Source organism: Mustela putorius, unplaced genomic scaffold, assembly GCF_011764305.1.
Source record: "Mustela putorius furo isolate JIRA1106 unplaced genomic scaffold, ASM1176430v1.1 tig00000551_pilon_pilon_pilon, whole genome shotgun sequence".
NCBI lineage: Eukaryota > Metazoa > Chordata > Mammalia > Carnivora > Mustelidae > Mustela > Mustela putorius.
In genome coordinates this window covers 2324803-2343447 of record NW_025421412.1, presented here as the reverse complement: position 1 = coordinate 2343447, position 18645 = coordinate 2324803, and the positions used below count along the sequence as shown (strand labels likewise).

General features: G+C 57.0%; 2 protein-coding genes and 1 pseudogene across 9 annotated transcripts in view; 1 reads left to right on the top strand and 2 right to left on the bottom strand.

Annotated features, from left to right (window-relative positions):
• The window catches only part of CARS2 (cysteinyl-tRNA synthetase 2, mitochondrial), a 38626-nt gene extending 26093 nt beyond the window's left edge, over window positions 1-12533 (bottom strand). For 4 of the 8 annotated variants that reach the window (XM_045081308.1, XM_045081309.1, XM_045081312.1 and 1 more), the window contains exons 1-5: window positions 11509-12533; window positions 10668-10718; window positions 7671-7788; window positions 1387-1458; window positions 1173-1278 (exon numbers count right to left, since the gene is read on the bottom strand). In XM_045081308.1, coding sequence (XP_044937243.1) covers window positions 1173-1278; window positions 1387-1458; window positions 7671-7788; window positions 10668-10718; window positions 11509-12518 — 1357 coding nt within the window. In that variant the 5' untranslated portion in view covers window positions 12519-12533. Of the gene's footprint in view, window positions 1-1172; window positions 1279-1386; window positions 1459-2789; window positions 2910-7670; window positions 7789-9097; window positions 9189-10667; window positions 10719-11021; window positions 11288-11508 lie in introns of those variants that run through there. The other 4 variants (XM_045081314.1, XM_045081310.1, XM_045081311.1 and 1 more) reach the window with 4 other exon arrangements.
• Window positions 12534-12953: 420 nt separating this feature from the next.
• LOC123392400 (keratin-associated protein 10-4-like) lies at window positions 12954-16405 on the bottom strand (the record flags this gene model as incomplete). The annotated part of the gene is made up of 1 exon (XM_045081400.1): window positions 12954-16405. A coding segment is annotated over exon 1 (1767 nt), but the record flags the coding sequence as incomplete, so codon positions are not given.
• On the top strand, window positions 16119-16274 carry LOC123392410 (annotated as a pseudogene).
• Window positions 16406-18645: the final 2240 nt, after the last annotated feature.

Sequence of the window (18645 nt, the reverse complement as noted above, 5' to 3'; positions counted from 1 at the left end):
AATTTAAATAATAAAATAGGAGGGGCGCCTGGGTGGCTCAGTGGGTTAAGCCTCTGCCTTCGGCTCAGGTCATGATCTCAGGGTCCTGGGATCGAGCCCCGCATCGGGCTGTCTGCTCAGCGGGGAACCTGCCCCTGTCTCTGCTGCCTCTCTGCGTACTTGTGATCTCTCTCTCTCTCAAATAAATAAAATCTTTAAAAAACAAACACACAAAAAGCAGCGTCACAGAGCGACAAGCCAGCCACGCCCCCGCTAGGGAGCGTTTGGTCCTCCGCCCCCTGACGCCTGCTCTGGGCCGCGGGTCTCATTCTGGCTCCCCGCGGCGGGAAAACAGCGCCCGTGCTTCCAGGGAAGAGTGCGGCTCGGTCACCCGAGCCGCTCACAAACAGATTTTTTTGGGAGACGAAATCTAAACACAGCGAGTAAGGTCAAGGAAGACTTGTCAAAGTCTAGTGCGCGCGCCGGGAAACTGGGCCCCGCGGGGCTGGAGGCGCGTGGGCAGGAGCCCCTGAAAGATGGGGCCCCACGGCACCCGCAACACCGGTGTCTTCCTCTGGCTTTATACTTGGTTCCTGCCGCACAACAAGCACCAGACGCACATATCTCAGGTCTGGGCTGGGCATGCTAATGAGTCATTCACTAAAAACCAGCGGTTTTTATCATCCCAGAAGGGACGGGGTAGGGGGACAGGAACAGCTAGGACAGCCCGTGCCCAGCGGCCGAGGGCACAGCACGGCACCAGGGCCAGGCTGAGTGTCCGCTCTCAGCCCCGAGCGGAGAGGGAACGTCCTGGGAGGGGAAAGCTTGGTCAGGGGTGAGGACGAGTGGGACTTGGGCAGAGAGGGATCGCAAGGGGGAGGCCTGGCTCAGGGCCACCGGGACCCCAGCGGGAGCAAAGGCCAGGCAAAAAGCAGTGGCTCCCACGCCAGCCGCCGTGGGGTGTGCGGGGAGGACGCTGTCACCGGTCCGCGGAGGGCGACGGCCCCACGCCGGGAGCGGCCAGCAGGAGGACGGGTTGCGATAGAGAACGTTCCAGCACTTGGTCGGATACCACAGCAGGCGAGAAAAGACAGTGCGGCGTCCGGCAACTCCAACAACGTGCAAACACGGGTCCAGTTTCTCCCGACCCCCCAGGATCTAGCCCACGCCCTGGTAAGGAACGGGACCCCTACCTTGTGCTGTGGGGTAAGCGTGCCCATTAGCAATGATTCCTTCGATGAAAGAAATGATCTGAGGAATATTTTCAGTCACCCTCAAGTACACCGTCGGGGGGAGGACCTGACGGAAAGCAAAGGCGAGATGACGTCCCACGGGAAAGGCGTGGGTCAGCGACACCGGCGTTCAGCGCTCACACCCTCACGGCGGGCGGACTCCAGCGCTCTTCACCTTCAAGGCTGCCATGTCTTGTTTAAAATCCTCTTCATACAGACTGGCGAGAGAAGCGGGCGACACGTTCATCTGCAGGAAGACGAGGCGAGCCGGTCAGCAGGTCGGGCCCCCCCATGGCCGGACTCCCAAAGGGGGCCTCTCGTTTTAGCTCCCAAACCCATTCTAGTAACTCAGCTAGATGCAGAGGCTGACCGACCCCGCTTTCTGGTTAGAGAGAAGAAAAATCAACAATGTCACGATTTCTGTTACATAATTCAAAACAACACCCCAAAACACACAAAAAAGCTTCCGCTTTTCTAGGGCGGGGCAAGCTCAATGTAGTCCATGCCATGACCAGAACCTGGGGTTCCTATCTTACCCTCAGGCGGCAAGGAAACCCGTCAAATGCAACAGCGAGGAGCTCTCTGAGAAGGGCCTGGAAAGCAGCAGAGCAGGTGCAGACAGTGGGCAGGTGGCGGGGGGTGCAGTGGCCGGGCAGGGTGCAGGGGCACAGGTAGCCCCAGGACACAGACATCACATTCTGAGCCCAGGGCATTTGGGGGCACACTCTGGCAGCCCCAGGCTTTCAGAGGGCACTGGCCCAGAAAAACAGGCTCCCCAAAGCATTTTTTATTTTTCAGCAAAAAAAAAAAAAAAAGTGCTCCAAAACCAAAAGCACGACAGGTATAGGACCCCATGGAGCCTGTGAAGGGACCTGGACCCAAGCTCCTCCCGGCCCCCACCCCTGCCCCAGAACCAGGGCTCGGCTCCACGGCAGCACGACCTTCACAAGTGAGAGGCCACCTCCAGCCCCGTCACCCCACAGCTGTGTTCCTTCCCGCCTGGGGCCCCCGAAGGGCAATCATCCTAGAAACCGTGACCACCAGACATTTACTGAATAAATAAATCTGGTGAACAAAATGGGACTTCTCAGCCGTGTGGCCGTTAGCAAGGCCATGAACCTCTGCGTCTTCGGCTTTCTTTGCAACACAGAGAGGACCCCCCTTCCGCCCCGAAAGACTGCGACAAGGGTCATGTGCATCTGGGAAGGACAGCCGTGTGCGCGGACGACGCTGGCTAGCGGCCATCACCCGGCTCCCGGACCCACGGGTCTGCACCCCCTGCTGCACCTGAGCCCCGCACACACGGCCTGCACGCGGCTCCCTCCCTCCGAGTCCACCACCATCCTGCTGCCCGCCTGCCGGGGGACCGGGAGCCGCTCACACTCTCTCCTGCCGTGACACACGTGCAGGTCCCTCTCTGAGCTCCGGATGCAGACGCCAGACTGCCGGTCGGAGCACAGGTGCACGCATCCTGGCTGGCGACCTGCCCCCCACGGAGGTCACGCAGGTCTGACCCTGACGGAGCCCCTGACCGCACGGGGGGCCCCACTTCTGGACGTCGGCAACGGGACCACTAACACTTTCTCACTGTAAGTTTAACGTGTGCTTCTCTCTTCTGAAGAGCCTGAACATCTCACGTGCCGAGGAACCATTTCTATGGAACAGTCCAGGATCACCGCACCCGTTTCTCCACTGACCTGTGGAGCTCCTCCTGTTGGTTTGGAGGAAGTATTTTTACATGAAAGAAATCAGCCTTTTATCTCTGCTGTTACTTTCAGTTATGATCCCAGTTTTCATGGCTATTTTCTGTCATGTAGAAAATATCATTTCTACATATTTTTTAAAAGATTTTATTTATTAGGGTGCCTGGGTGGCTCAGTCATTTGAGCGGCTGCCTTTGGCTCAGGTCATGATCCCAGGGTCCTGGGATCAAGCTCCACATTGGGCTCCCTGCTCGGCGGGAAGCCTGCTTCTCCCTCTCCCTCTGTCTGCCACTCTGACTACTTGTACTCTCTCTCTGTCAAATAAATAAATAAAATCTTTTTTAAAAATTTTATTTATTTAGGGACGCCTGGGTGGCTCAGTGGGTTAGGCCGCTGCCTTTGGCTCAGGTCGTGATCTCAGGGTCCTGGGATCGAGTCCCGCATCGGGCTCTCTGCTCAGCAGGGAGCCTGCTTCCCTCTCTCTCTCTGCCTGCCTCTCCATCTACTTGTGATTTCTCTCTGTCAAATAAATAAATAAAATTTTTTAAAAAAGATTTTATTTATTTATTTGACAGAGAGAACACAAGCTGGGGAGGAGCCAAGGGAGAAGCAGACTCCCCACTGAGCCGGGAGCCCAACATGGGACTCGATCCCAGGACCCTGGCATCATGACCTGAGCCAAAGGCAGATGCTTCACTGACTGAGCCCCCCAGCTGCCCCAATACTGTTTTACAGACTTTTCCTGGCCCCACACGAACTCTAGAGTCCATGTCTCTTGTTCTAAAAGGGGGACCACCACGAACACGCACACACTCCTCTAAATGACCTATCGGGTACCACGTGCCCCAACACACCAGCCGGTTCCACCTGTGGCTTCTCCAGCCCACACGCACGAGCCCGGCGGCCACGGTCTGGAAACACTGAGGGGCAGTGAATCGAAGTGGGGTACCCGGGTACCGCTGGCCTTGCACGGAGGACGGAATCGTCCTCTAAAATGAAAGCCTTTCAATTTACTCTTTCGGGAGCTGGTCACACCAGGTATCGGGACAGCGCGGCTATCACTACTCAGAGAACAAAGCTGCACAAGGCAGGTGCAGACGTGCGGTCTTGGTCTCAGATCTCAGGTCACTGTCCAGCTCGCCGTGACCATCGCAGGCCATTGCAGGCCATTGCAAGTGGCCTCTCCCACGGCAAGGGTCCCGCCAGCCGGGCCCTTGGAGCTCAGCTGCACAGAGCAAATGCCTCCGGCCGGAATCTCTCTGACACGTTCTTCCCAACTTTTCCTACAAAATGCAGTGATGGGCGTGCACCATTCCCCTTGTAGTGCTCGCCCCAGAAATGTTTATTCCTGACAAACTGTAACTCTGAGCCAAGCCGTGAAGTCAAGGGAGTGATTCACAAAAGTATAATATTTATGATTTAAAATAGTGTAAAAGCAAGTGCTGGACAGTTGGCATGAAGAGTATGGCCATGGCTTAAAAAGTCTGCATTAGATAAAAAATAGCCTTTTTGCTGGATACTTAAAAGCAAAGAGATGCTTCGTAACCATGTTTCAGGTGCGCACTGTATCTTCTTTAAGAGATATTTGGAGAACAACTACTCTCTGGCTAGCGTCCTGCCATGTGAGGAGCAGAGAAATCTTTGGGTGTCAAAATTAAACCTCTCACCGCAGACTCCTCCAGCCACCCCACCAGCCTGCTCGCGGGCTGCGCACGACACCACTCTTGAAAGCAACAAGCACCGCCTCCTCGCGGCATCTGTACATCGTGAGAACATCATTCCTGCTGCATCTACCCCTGGCCCCCCTTCCTGAAGTCAGCCCCCCAGCCTCACCCGCTTGGCACACTGCACCCCAACCCGGCCCTCAGTCCGCCCACTTTCCTTGCCCGCCAGCCACGCCCCCAGCCTCCCAGCAGGCCTTGCAGCTCCCACGGCCACCTGGGGTTGGAAGATGCACAGCGGAGCCCGATGCATCAGGTGCAGGGACCCAGGTGCGTGGTCTCGGTTCCCCGCTGAGGGTGAGGACTGAGGACTGCGGCGTCTTCTGATGCCAAACCTGCGGTGCCACTTCCGACTCTGGCCACGTCCCCGACTGAACGCTGTTCTGCCCACGAGCCCCCCGAGTCAGTGCAGACCCCATGGGACTGCCTCCTCCAGACACCAGCTGCCATGGGGTCCTCTGGCCACTCAAATGCCTGCCACGGAGTCTGAGTTTGGGGGCCTGATCCGAGTCACAGAACTCAGGAAAGCAGTCCCCTTACACCCCAAGTTTATGATAAAAGACACGACTCAGGGGATGCACAGGGCGAGGGGTAGAGCTCCCAGGCTCCCAGACGCTCCCAGCACCCACGTGTGTTCACCAGCCAGAAGCACTGAGCACCCCCGTCTTGGGGGTGTTTACGGAGGCTTCATTACTTGGAGATTACAAACCCCTGCTCACCAGCAGTCAGCTCAATGCCGGGGTGAAGGTGGAAGTTCCCGGCTCTCGCAGGGGCTGGGTCTCTGGGACCCCAGCCCCCATCCTGAAGCTCACCAGGGGCCCCGCCATGATCTCATCAGCACGCAGAAGCCACCCTCTCTAGATTCTGTGGGCTTTAGGCGCTCTGTGTCAAGAACTGGGCAAAGTCCAAACACAGCCCTATGATACCAGGGCCCTGAGCTGACCAAGCTCCAGACTTCTGCGTCCAAGTCAGTGTTTCCTTATGTACCTCACACTAGTTCTCTCTCCGAGGCAGAGCGCCCACCAACCCCGGCCCTGGGCCCCATCTCCGGCTGTGTCCTCCCCAACCCGAGCGGTCTCCACTGGACAGAGCTGAGCCCGGCTAGAGCGCCCCAAGAGTGTATAGGACAAAGTGCGAGTCCCCAGTAGGTCGTCCAGGGCCAGCCGCTCCACCTCTGCAGCCTCACCTGCCAGGTCCCCATGGCCCAGGGCAGCAGGACACAGGGTTTCCTCACAGGCCCTCACGCAGCCCCTCAGCCCAGACGGCTTCCCTCCACACCACCCAGCCTCTGCTCAGCTAACTCTGGGCCAACCTCCTTCGGGGTCACTTCTACATTCCACGGAGGTGTGACGGTCCGCCTCGCACGGCCTCGCTGGGCTTACAAAATGAACTATGTCGCACACAGAGCATCTCTCGGTGGGCGCATCTGCCTCCCCGGACACAAGGCCCATGAGGCCAGGGCCGGTCTTCCTCTCCTTTCTTGGCACCAAAGTCAGGCACAGGCCTGACCCCGGACGGTTCCACGCGTGCTCAGGGGCAGTACTAGGAATGGAAACTGAGTCTTCTGTAAGGGAGCAGATGCAGTGGCTCAGCTGTTTGGATAAGACAGACCTGGGAAACCCTACCGGGTCTAGTGCCGCAGCAAACACTTTCTAAACCACCTGACTCCAAGAAGAAAAACCTTATGGGGGCACCTGGGTGGCTCAGTTGGTTAAGCAACTGCCTTCGGCTCAGGTCATGATCCTGGAGTCTCAGGATGGAGTCCCACATCAGGCTCCCTGCTGGGCGGGGAGTCTGCTTCTCCCTCTGACCTCTCCCCTCTCATGGTCCCTCTCTCTCTTTCTCTCAAATAAATAAATAAATAAATAAATAAATAAAAACCTTATGAAATAAACCATTCCTCCTTGAACCAGTAACTCCACTTTAGGAAAAATATTCATTGAAACAAGACAGAATGAAAAAATAAAGATCTTCACAGTAGCCCTATTTCTAACAGCTGTAAACAACACAGGCAACCACGGGGAACTGCTGAGCAGCTCCATGGTGAATGCGCTCTTGCTGTTAAAAAGGCAAATTAGGGGGCGCCTGGCTGGCTCAGTCCGGGAGCGTGTGATGCTTGATCTCAGGGTTGTGAGTTCGAGCCCCAGCTTGCATGCAGAGATTACTTAAACAAATAAAAATTTTTTTAAAAGGGGGGGCACATTGGTAGGAAATAGTCACACATGGATTCTAGAAGATAAATCTGAGAGAAAGCAGAATATGGAAGTAACTCAAGAGTCCGAAAACAGGAGTCCGAAAATAAGAACAGTAAATTAGGGCATCTCTGTGTGATGAAATGCTATACAGCTGTTTAAAAATGTTCAAGAATATTTAAGAACATGAAAAAAAAATACTCAAAATACGCTCAGTTAAAAAAGCTGACTATAAAACATTATGAAGTACAAACTGGTTTCCTAAAAAATAAAAATAGTACATGGAGTTTTTAGTACATACATCCTCTAAAATAACAGGAACATAAAGCACTTGGTGTAGTTTTTTGCATAGATTGGATCATTTAACAATCATGTGCAGATCTTCAGAGACAATTGTTAAAGTTGCTAATTATAAAAACCAGAAAGTAGACTTAAAAATTTATGTATATTTAACTTAACCCCTCAGTTCAAACCTTCCCCGCAAAGCTTCCCCTAAATGAAGCATGGGTTACAAGAGAAGGGCTCCGGCGCAAACAGAGGCGAAAGCGGGACCCCCACGAGCTAGTTTCCCCGGCCCGAAGCGGCCCTCCCCGTCCCTGCGCGCAGGACGCCTGGAGCCGCCGGACTGGGGGAGGGATGAGGCTCAAGCAGGAGACGGGGCGTCGGAGGCTGTGGGGCCCTTCACCAGGGCAGAGAGGCCCCGCTCAGCTGTCAGCGTGCCCTCGCCGAGCCACAGGGGGCCCGAGAGAAGCAGGACCCACTGGCGGAGCAGCCGGAGGGCTGTCACCGGGCGGTGGGCACACGCCCCCATCCAGACAGGACAATCACATCCTCCGCGCTTACCTCGGCCGCCCTGCGGATTATTTTATCGTCCACATCCGTGATTCCCATCACCATGACGATGTTGCAACCAAAAACCCTGGTGAGGATCCTGCGGATGATATCAAATCTGACGTACGAGCTGCAAGAGAAGAAACGTCCGCGCGTCTTTAGAGCGCAAAGTCACCAGTGCCATCTCGGAAAAGCAACGCCTTGTGTTTTAACAGACCGCCCCAGACTTCAGGCGGGCGACGGAGCTCAGGGTCCCGCACAGCTAGGAGGAGGCAAAGCCCTCCGCTGGCCGGCCACGCAGGGCCCAGATCAACGCAGGCAGGGCCTCGGCGTCAGCACGGTGCGCACGCTCCAGGCCGGCCGCCAAGGGAGTCTACAGCATTTCCGCGTAGAACAACTCACGCGGGAGCTGCCACTGTCCTTGCTCATGCGCTGGTGACCGCAGCGCTTCTCGATCTCAACACGGAGGAACAGCACAAGGTGACACCGTTAAAGCTGTTCTCCCGAGAAACGTGTGCACTGTTGTGGGATACTGACACACCAGCTGGGGGCACCCAGGGGTCTCAGTCGCTGCAGCGTCTGCCCTCAGTTCAGGTCATGATCCTGGGGTCCTGGGATCGAGCCTGCATTCAGGCTCCCTGCTCAGTGGGGGGTCTGCTTCTCCCTCCCTCTCTACCCCTGCCCCTTACTTGCGCATGCTCTCTCTCAAATAAATAAAATCTTTAAAATGTCCAAAAAAACAAAGAATCAAATCAAAGTAAAATAAAATGTCCAGAGTCTGGTTTCCCATAAAAGCAACCCTAAAACTCAGGGTCGGCAAATCTCGTGCTCATCTGTCACCCAACAGCCTCTGTAACTCAAACACGGGCCCTGTCACTGTATCCTGTCTGCAGCCCATACTGCCCCTCCCTAAACACAGCTCCAGTGACCAAGCAAGGCTGGAAGCTCCTTGCCACGATATTGGATCATTTGAAGCCTCAACCTGCTTGTTTATAAATTGGGCAGAATCCCATGATGCCAAGGGGTTGCTGAACACCATCCCAGTGCCTGTGCAGCACCAACTCGTACAGGCAGGAGCTGTGGTCACCACGGTCACCACCATGCCCTGCATTTGCCACCCTCCCCCACCCCCCCGACCCCAGGAGTGGTGTACCCGTGCACTACTAGGTCAGCCCCTGGCCGGCAGGGTCCCCTGCGGGAGAACAGCACCACCACCCGGTGTCCTTAGGAGAACCACACTGGCTGGTGTTTGTAAAGCATTTAGAACAGAGCAAGTACTGTGTCCGTTAAGTCTATGTCTTTTTTTTTTTCCTGCCAAAGTAAGCTCTGGGCCCAGGGTGGGGCTTGAACTCATGACCCTCAGGTTGAACTGCATGCTCTACCGAGCCAGCCGGGCGCCCCAACTACCTGTCTTTTTAAAATAGAGGCCCGTGTGGTACCTGGGGAGGCAGGTGGGGAGCCATGAACCTGGACAGTACGTCAGGTCAGATTTCCAGAACCGGAGAGATGTCCTGAGGATTTGGACTTTACCTGAGGAGCAGCGGAGCCGTGCATAAGCTTCCCTGCCCCTATAAGCACACGGCTTCTTCTGGATCTTGAGGTTCTCGGGTTTCCCACCACGCAGGGAGTGTCCTGAACGACTCCTGAGGAATGGGCTCTATCGCACAGTCCGCCTTCCAGAGAGGAAACCGGTTACCCTTGAGGGGGCGGGAGCGACAGTGACGAAGGGGACACTCCGGCTGGTGGGGTGATGCCAAGGCATCTCTGCCTATGACCTGGGAACATTCATTCAAATGCAAGTTCCCTTAACATCTGTACTCGCGAGGGCAGATACCGATGAGAACCAGTGGCCGAAAAGAAGCTGAAAATAAGGAAGCTGACTTCCCTCAACTGCCCCTTCCTTCAGCAAATCGTCAGTCTTAAAATACATGTAAATGGTTTTAACGGCCAAGGAAGCCTCTCCGGAATCCCACAACTCTGGAAAGTCTCAAGGACCTGAGAGCCATCCCTTTGGAATGACGCCAACAAGGGACTGCTCCATCTCCAGAAAGGGGACGGGCCTGACGTCCACCTGACTGCTCGCAGCAAACCAACCTCACCTGTCCTCACAGACTGTACCCACTTGGCTCTATAAAAGACTGCGATTTCTTTCTGTCTTTGCAATCCCTCCCCAACATATTTTACGCTTCAGTAAAGAGGTCAAAATATCCTTTTTAAAGTTAGTGGTAAGTTGGCCACTGATTCTGTTTTAACAAAACACAAAGAACATGCCAGCCTTCCTAGATGATGCAGGGTTTTGTAAGGGGAATGGGCTAAGGTAGCTTTTGACTTTTAGTCTAATCTGAAACATAACGAGTTTAAGAAATGAACGAGAGAACACACAAAATACTAGGAAAAGTGTCATTCTGACAAAGATGGGAGGCAGTGCAGCGGATGATGACCCAGTTGAGAAAGCAAGCAGCGGGAGACGGGACACACCGGGCTCTGCTGGTCCCCGAACGTGTGGCTTCGGGCGAGTTATTCGTCCCCAGCAACCGCTCAGCCCCCACCACAGTGCGCCTCAGGGACTGTGTAACCGCACTTTACCGCGTTTCTTCCTAAAATTGTGACGATTCAAACAGATGGATACTATTTATCAACCCGTCTCAGATGAAAACCAGGACTCAGAGGAATAAAAGGGCTTGTCTTAGGTTGGAAAGAAAACGTGTAACAGGTGCCAGAAAGAACTTCTCACCGGCTCCTGACCTCATGCCACTATGCCCACCAAGAAGCACGAACTCCAGAACAGGCCATTTATCACCGCTTCTCACGCCCCCTGCGAAACGGGCGGACGTGCTTCGAGTCCACGAGGAAAACCAAATAGGACAACGGGCCTCTCACAACACGGGAATGTGGTGAGTGATCCAGTATTCTTAAGTTGCCCCTTGGGAGATTGAAAAAACCTACAGAGGCTCCTTCTTTCCAAAACCTGCCTCCCTTGAAGTGTGAAAAGTCAAATTCGGAACTCACCACGCATGGCCCAGGTGTGCGTGATCGTAGACCGTCGGCCCACAGCTGTACCTAGGAACAAGGTTACGTCCACCACGTGAACACATTTGCAAGAAGGGACAGCACATTCTCGGTTAGGGTGATCATATAACCGTGACCTTAAAAAAGTCGTCCAGCGGCCACTTCTGGGGAGTCCGTAGCCAAGCCTGCCCCGTACCCGGGCAGCATCTCCGCCTGTGCGTCCGCGGGTTCTGTACTTCCTAAGTGCCCCCCACCTGAGACCCTTTCAGCGCAGCGCTACCGCCCCCGAAAACGCCCGGTGCACACCCCCGGCCCCACGTCCCTGCACCCGCTCCCTCAATCCCGGGCGGCTACCAGGAGGCGGCGTCCGCGCTGCTCACGATCAAGGGGTCTTTCCTCCGGGTGAGGCTGTTGTACACCTTGACGCCCGTGTCGTGGCCCGCCGGCTGCAGCCAGCCCTGCCCGCGTGCCCCCGACGCCTCCCGCGCCGGCCCCTGCCCGGCCGCCCGGCCCCACGCGGCCCGCAGGAGCTGGGGGCCTACACCCGCCCCGCGCGTCCGCAGCATGGCCCGCCCGCGAGCAGGCACGGAGGCTCGCCACGCCCACTCCGGGCGGGGCTCGTCCTGGACCCGCCCCCCACCCGGAAGAGGACAGCCAGATCCGCCCACTCCCGGCAAGTTCCAGACAACGCCCCGCCCAACCCGGAAAGGGCCTCCTAGGATCTGTCCATCTCAGAAGCGCGGACGCCCAGGCCCCGCCCAACCCGGAAGAGGATCCGGTTACGCCACGCCCATCCCGGAAGAGGATCCGGTCGGGTCCCCCGTTCCGGAAGATGACGGACCTCGTCCCTCCAACCTCGGAAGAGGCGGTCGCGAAGCGGCGGCTGTACCTCCTCCAGCCGGCCGGGCGCCCGCTCGGCTGCGGCCCTGGGGGCCGGGGAGAGTGCTGCGCGGCCGGGGCGGGGCGCCCTGGGCGGTAGAGGGAGGTGCTCCTCTCCGCGAGGACGGGGCCTTCTGGTCCTCGGACGTCGTGGGGGTGTGAGCTGACGCGGGCGAGTCCGGGCGGGTTCCCACCGCCGCCGGGGCTCACCGTGCGGGCACCCCCACCGGTTCCTCGCCTGCTCGGGGAGCGCGTCTCACCCCCGCGCACCCACAGGGCACTTGTGCGCCCCAGCACAGCGCACGCGCACCCCGGTACCGTCCGCACCCAACACAGCACACGCGCACCCCGGTACCGTCCGCACCCCAACACAGCACACGCGCACCCCGGTACCGTCCGCACCCAACACAGCACACGCGCACCCCGGTACCGTCCGCACCCAACACAGCACACGCGCACCCCGGTACCGTCCGCACCCCAACACAGCACACGCGCACCCCGGTACCGTCCGCACCCAACACAGCACACGCGCACCCCGGTACCGTCCGCACCCCAACACAGCACACGCGCACCCCGGTACCGTCCGCACCCAACACAGCACACGCGCACCCCGGTACCGTCCGCACCCCAACACAGCACACGCGCACCCCGGTACGCAGTCCGCACCCCAACACAGCACACGCGCACCCCGGTACCGTCCGCACCCCAACACAGCACACGCGCACCCCGGTACCGTCCGCACCCCAACACAGCACACGCGCACCCCGGTACGCAGTCCGCACCCCAACACAGCACACGCGCACCCCGGTACCGTCCGCACCCAACACAGCACACGCGCACCCTGGTACCGTCCGCACCCAACACAGCACACGCACACCCCGGTACGCAGTCCGCACCCCAACACAGCACACGCGCACCCCGGTACGCAGTCCGCACCCCAACAGCACACGCGCACCCCGGTACCGTCCGCATCCAACACAGCACACGCGCACCCCGGTACGCGTCCGCACCCCAACACAGCACACGCGCACGCCGGTACGCAGTCCGCACCCCAACACAGCACACGCGCACCCCGAGACGCAGTCCGCACCCCAACACAGCACACGCGCACGCCGGTACGCAGTCCGCACCCCAACACAGCACAAGTGCACCCCGGTAGAGTCCGCACCCAACACAGCACACGTGCACCCCGGTACGCAGTCCACACCCAACACAGCACACGCGCACCCCGGTACACACGTCCGCACCCAACACAGCACAAGTGCACCCCGGTAGAGTCCGCACCCCAACACAGCACACGTGCACACCGGTACGCAGTCCGCACCCCAACACAGCACACGCGCACCCTGGTACCGTCCCGCACCCACACAGCACAAGTGCACCCCGGTACACAGCACCACACACACCCACCCCGGTACGCAGTCCGCACCCCAACACAGCACACGCGCACCCCGGTACGCAGTCCGCACCCCAACACAGCACGTGCACCCCGGTACCGTCCGCACCCAACACAGCACACGCGCACCCCTGTACGCAGTCCGCACCCCAGCACAGCACACGCACACCCCGATATACACGTCCGCACCCCAACACAGCACACGCGCACCCCGGTACACACGTCCGCACCCCAGCACAGCACACGCGCACCCCGCTACACACGTCCGCACCCCAAACCAGCACACGCGCACCCTGGTACACACGTCCGCGCCCCAGCACAGCACACGCGCACCCCGGTACACAGTCCGCACCCCAACACAGCACACGGGCACCCCTGTACACACATCTGCGCCCCAACACAGCACACGCGCACGCCCGTACACAGTCCGCACCCCAACACAGCACACGCGCACCCTGGTACGCACATCCGCACCCCAACACAGCACGTGACCCAGTACACACGTCTGCACCCCAACACAGCACACGGGCACCCCGGTACGCAGTCCACACCCCAACACAGCACACGGGCACACCAGTACGCACGTCCGCACCCCAACACAGCACACGCAAACCCCGGTCTGCACGTCTGCACCCCAACAGAGCACACACGCACCCCGGTACACAGTCCGCACCCCAACACAGCAGTGCACCCCGGTACACACATCTGCACCCCAACACAGCACACGCGCATGCCAGTACACAGTCCGCACCCCAACACAGCACACGGGCACCCCGGTACGCAAGTCTGCACCCCAACAGCACACGGGCACCCCGGTACGCACGTCCGCACCCCAACACAGCACGTGTACCCGGGTCAGCACGTCCGTGCCCCAACACAGCACACACGCACCCCGGTACGCAGTCCACACCCCAACACAGCACACGGGCACCCCGGTATGCACGTCCACACCCCAACAGAGCACACGGGCACACCAGTATGCACGTCCGCACCCCAACACAGCACACGCGCACCCCGGTACACAGTCTGCACCCCAACACAGCACACGGGCACCCCAGTACGCAGTTCGCACCCCAACACAGCACACGCACACCCCGGTACACAGTCCACACCCCAACACAGCACATGCATCCCGGTACACACATCTGCAACCCAACACAGCACACGTGCATGCCCGTACACAGTCCGCACCCCAACACAGCACACGCGAACCCCGGTACGCACGTCCGCACCCCAACACAGCACGTGCACCATGGTACACACATCCGCACCCCAACACAGCACACGGGCACCCCGGTACACATGTCCGCACCCCAACACAGCACATGCACCCCGGTACACACGTCCGCACCCCAACACAGCACACGGGTACCCCGGTATGCAGTCCTCACCCCAACACAGCACATGGGTACCCCGGTGTGCAGTCTGCACCCCAATACAGCACACGCACACCCCGGTACAGTCCGCACCCCAACACAGCACATGTGCACCCTGGTACACACGTCTGCACCCCAACACAGCACATGCGCACCCCGGTACAGTCCGCACCCCAACACAGCACAGGTGCACCCCGGTACAGTCTGCACCCCAACACAGCACAGGTGCACCCCAGTATACACGTCCGCACCCCAACACAGTACACGTGTGCTCCGGTATGCAGTCCGCACCCCAACACAGCGAGTCTGCACCCTAACGCGGCACATCTGTACCCCAGTCCACACGCAGCACGTGTGCACCCTGACACAGCACGTTCCCTCTCCAGCACCAACCAAGCGCATCTGCCCTCCTAGGCGCGCACAGCATGTCTCCACTTAGCACAAGGCTCACTTGCACCCCAAGAGCACTGTCTCCGGATGCGAAGACCAAAGCTAGGAAACCACCCATTCATCAAGTACCTGTAATCGAAGTGTCTACTTGGGACTCATTAAGGTTAAACCTTCTATATCATCTCCTCTCTTGAGAACAAAAACAATCCGTATTGCGGTTTTAGTGGGATTTTTAAAGGCGGATTCACTTGAAGTTTCTTTCAAATTATCTTGACAAAAGTGCCCCTACTGATACCTTGCAAAACCGTGTTGAAGGAGGGAAAGAAGGAAGGAATCGAGGAAGCTACGTAGGGAGGCTGGGAAGGAGGGAGCGAGGAAGGAAGGAAGGAAGAGTCCCTTTATTTTTGCGTTCCTCAAAACCGCAGGGAGGCTCCTCAGTTTTTTTTTGTTTGTTTGCTTGTTTTGGTCCCACTATTGAAAGTGCTTAAGCAGAGACAAACCAGTATGTTCCTAGAACACTTCTTATTTTTTTCTTTCAAAATCCCTGGAGTCCAATTCTGCAATTCTGTTTCAAGCTAAATTGTAGTCTAATGTAAACTATGTTCTAACGCATAAAGCTAAAATGTCAGAACCTGTTGTTCAGAATTAGGAGAATTCTCCATCAGTGCTAAGTACAGGCTCCCTGACTACTCCAAGTTCTACTGGATTCACTACCTGTCTGCATCCCGATCTTGGTCACTACCTGTCTGCATCCCGATCTTGGTCACTACCTGTCTGCATCCCGATCTTGGTCACTACCTGTCTGCATCCCGATCTTGGTCACTACCTGTCTGCATCCTGATCTTGGTCACTACCTGTCTGCATCCCGATCTTGGTTATGTCGGAAGTATCTCCTGTGTCTAGTGCAATGTACGTACTTCTCTCCCCAGTACTGTAGATTGTGAATTCTTTGGCACTCCCTCACCGTTCCAGCACTACATTCAGAATAGAGCTGCTGAATTAATCTGTGATGAAATCCACCTGTTGTGCATGTGGAAGAAAATTTCCGCTGTGGAGAAAGCTCTGGTCCAGATACTAGATGTGCTAGTAAAATAAGCAAATGATCCAAAGGCAATCTGTGTCAACACACAGAATTTAAGGCAAGGGCTAGAAGTTTTGAAAACACATTTAGTAAGAGGGAAGACCAAATGCTGCACAGGAATCTGGACAGCTGGCATGCTGGAATTGGCCCTAGAAAATTCATGACTTTTAAATTAACAATGGTATCTTCTGTTTTCAGAAAACCAGTTGTGTAAGGTGTTCAGCCCTTTTTGGCAGCCATTCTACTTTACTCACTTAAGTCTTTCTGAAGTCATTAGACCAATGGTAAACATAACCCTCTATATAATGGTGATTAAAAATATGATTCCTAGCATTACGCAGTGGTGGTATTGTAGCCAGTGAGGTTTATCTGATGAGCGGTTATTGCTAATTGAGAAATATGATTCGTTTTGCAGGCTGAATATTAAGGTAAAGTAAAAATGACTGGGAACATTTATTAGCAAATATACTCCCCCAAAGAAAATGCTGTTCCTTTGAAGTGACTCCTCCCCAGTCCAGGCCAAAACAAAGAAGTGTATTAAAATTAATGATTCCAGGGGCGCCTGGGTGGCTCCGTCGCTAGGTGTCTGACTTGAGCTCAGGTCATGATCCCAGAGTCCTGGAATGGAGCCCTGCTCAGCGGGAAGCCTGTGTCTCCCTCTCCCACTACCCTTGCTTGTGTTCTCTCTCTCTCTCACTGTCTGTCAAGTAAATAAAATCTTTTAAAAAATAGGGACACCTGGGTGGCTCAGTGGTTAAGCAGCTGCCTTTGGCTCAGGTCATGATCCCAGCGTACTGGGATCGAGTCCCACATCAGCTCCTTGCTCAGCAGGGAGCCTGCTTCTCCCTCTGCCTCTGCTGGCCATTCTGTCTGCCTGTGCTCTCTTTCTCTCTCTCTGATAAATAAAATCTTTTAAAAAATTTTAAAAATAAAAAAAAATAAAACTAATGATTCCGAAGTATCTAGAATGCCATTTCCTAGTCCTTAATGACAACAAAAAATGCAGTTCTCAGCAATATGTTTTCTTTTAAGGCCAAATATTGCAAATTCAAAGTAGAGTAGATAAGGTATTTCAAATTTGAGAGAATGTTAGCATTTACTTTTTTTTTTTAATTTTTTAAGCACCGCAAAACATAAAATATTTTGTTCACCTCTTATATTTTACTCCCATGGCTTTGAGTATCACCTGTTAAACTAGAAATATAGCTCAGAAAAAAAAAATTAGTATGTCTTTTTGCAATATGCTCCAAAGAGCAGAACTGAAACAACCAAGGTAATTCAATGTACCTTCAAAATTAAACAGTTTTCCTTAGTAATATATTTAAATTGCATGGTCAGAGTTACGTTTTAGCTCTTGGTGTTCTGATCTTGTTCAGGAAACTGTGAAGTCATCGACATGTATTTTAATAACTTTGTAAAGCTAATACGTAAAGTATCTTCTGGCCTTTTAGTCCACAAGGTGAACTGTCTTAAACAACGTAAGCGCCCCGGTCAGTCACTGTAGCATCCCGGGTCGAGAGCGGCCGCGAGCACCAGGTCGGCACTCCTGGACTATTTCTTGTTGAAGTAAGACAACCTTTTGCTTCTGTGTCTGTGGAGTCCATGCAAACATGAAAGGAACCATTATGCAGATAGCATCGTGATTTTTTAAAAAGATAACCTAGTTCAAAGCGGCCTGATCGTGGGGGGAGCGGGAAGTTCCTTCTACCCTTCATTCTGGAATTCACTCGTTCTCCAGTCGGTACCAGCAAGGGTCCAAAGGGCCCATCTCGTCCTTCTCGGGAACTTTAGTTCCTCATCTGCTCTCGGAGGAAGGGGGATCTTCTCAGTGTCTCTGCTCCGTACGCGGTCCCCGGGGCCGCCGGGCGCAGCGCGCCAGCCTCCCCGGCAGACGCGCGGCCACGAAGTCGCGGCCCCAGAAACGAGCCTCGTTCAGCCGCGCGGACCGCGAGAGGCGAAGCGCAACGACCGCCCTCCCGCCCTCGCGGCGGACGTCCTGCCGCGGGGAGGCCGCAGGGGTCTCGCGGGGAGGCCGGACCCGCCCGCGGGGCGACCGTCGCTCGAACCACCGGTCGCCCTTCGCGTCCGCCGGGCCGGGACCCCCCGCTGGAGGACGGAAGAGCTCCGCGCCGGGTCGCCGCCCCCCGGCGTCCGGCCGCCCCGCGCGCCCCCGAGCACCGCCCACCCCGCGGCGAAGGGTCGGTGGGAAGAGCTGGCGGCTCCCCCGCAGCCCCTCTCCTTCCCTCTAGGGTTGACCCTTATTTAAAGATCGTGCGTAATCGCCGTACTCTCGGTGGGCCGGGGGCTCCGCCGGGCCAGCCAGGGGCCCGACCCACAACATTAAACACCGGCCACGGCCTGGGGCTCGCAGTGCGCGGGCCCGCACCCCGCACGCCCCGGGACACGCGCTCCGCCGGGGAGAAGCGGGCAGGCGCGGCGGAGCCGGCTCCCCCGGCAGAGGCCGCGACAGGACACCCCGACCGACCCCCCGGGGCAAGGGCCGCCGCGGGCAGCACCGCACAGCCGCGGGCAGCACCGCACAGCCGCGGGCAGCACCGCACAGCCGCGGGCAGCACCGCACAGCCGCGGGCAGCACCGCACAGCCGCGGGCAGCACCGCACAGCCGCGGGCAGCACCGCACAGCCGCACGCCCCGGCCGGGAGCAGCCCGGGCAGAGCCGGTCCGCGCCGAGCAGGCCCGAGCCCGCCGGACAAAGGCGGAGCGGACCACGCCCACGGGGCGGGGCCTCGACCGGAAGCGGCGGCCCGGTGCGCGGGCCCGTCGCCTAGGCAACCGGAACGTCTGCGCCGGGCTTCTCAGAAAGCCCGAATCCGGGAGCCTAGGCCGTGGGGGAGG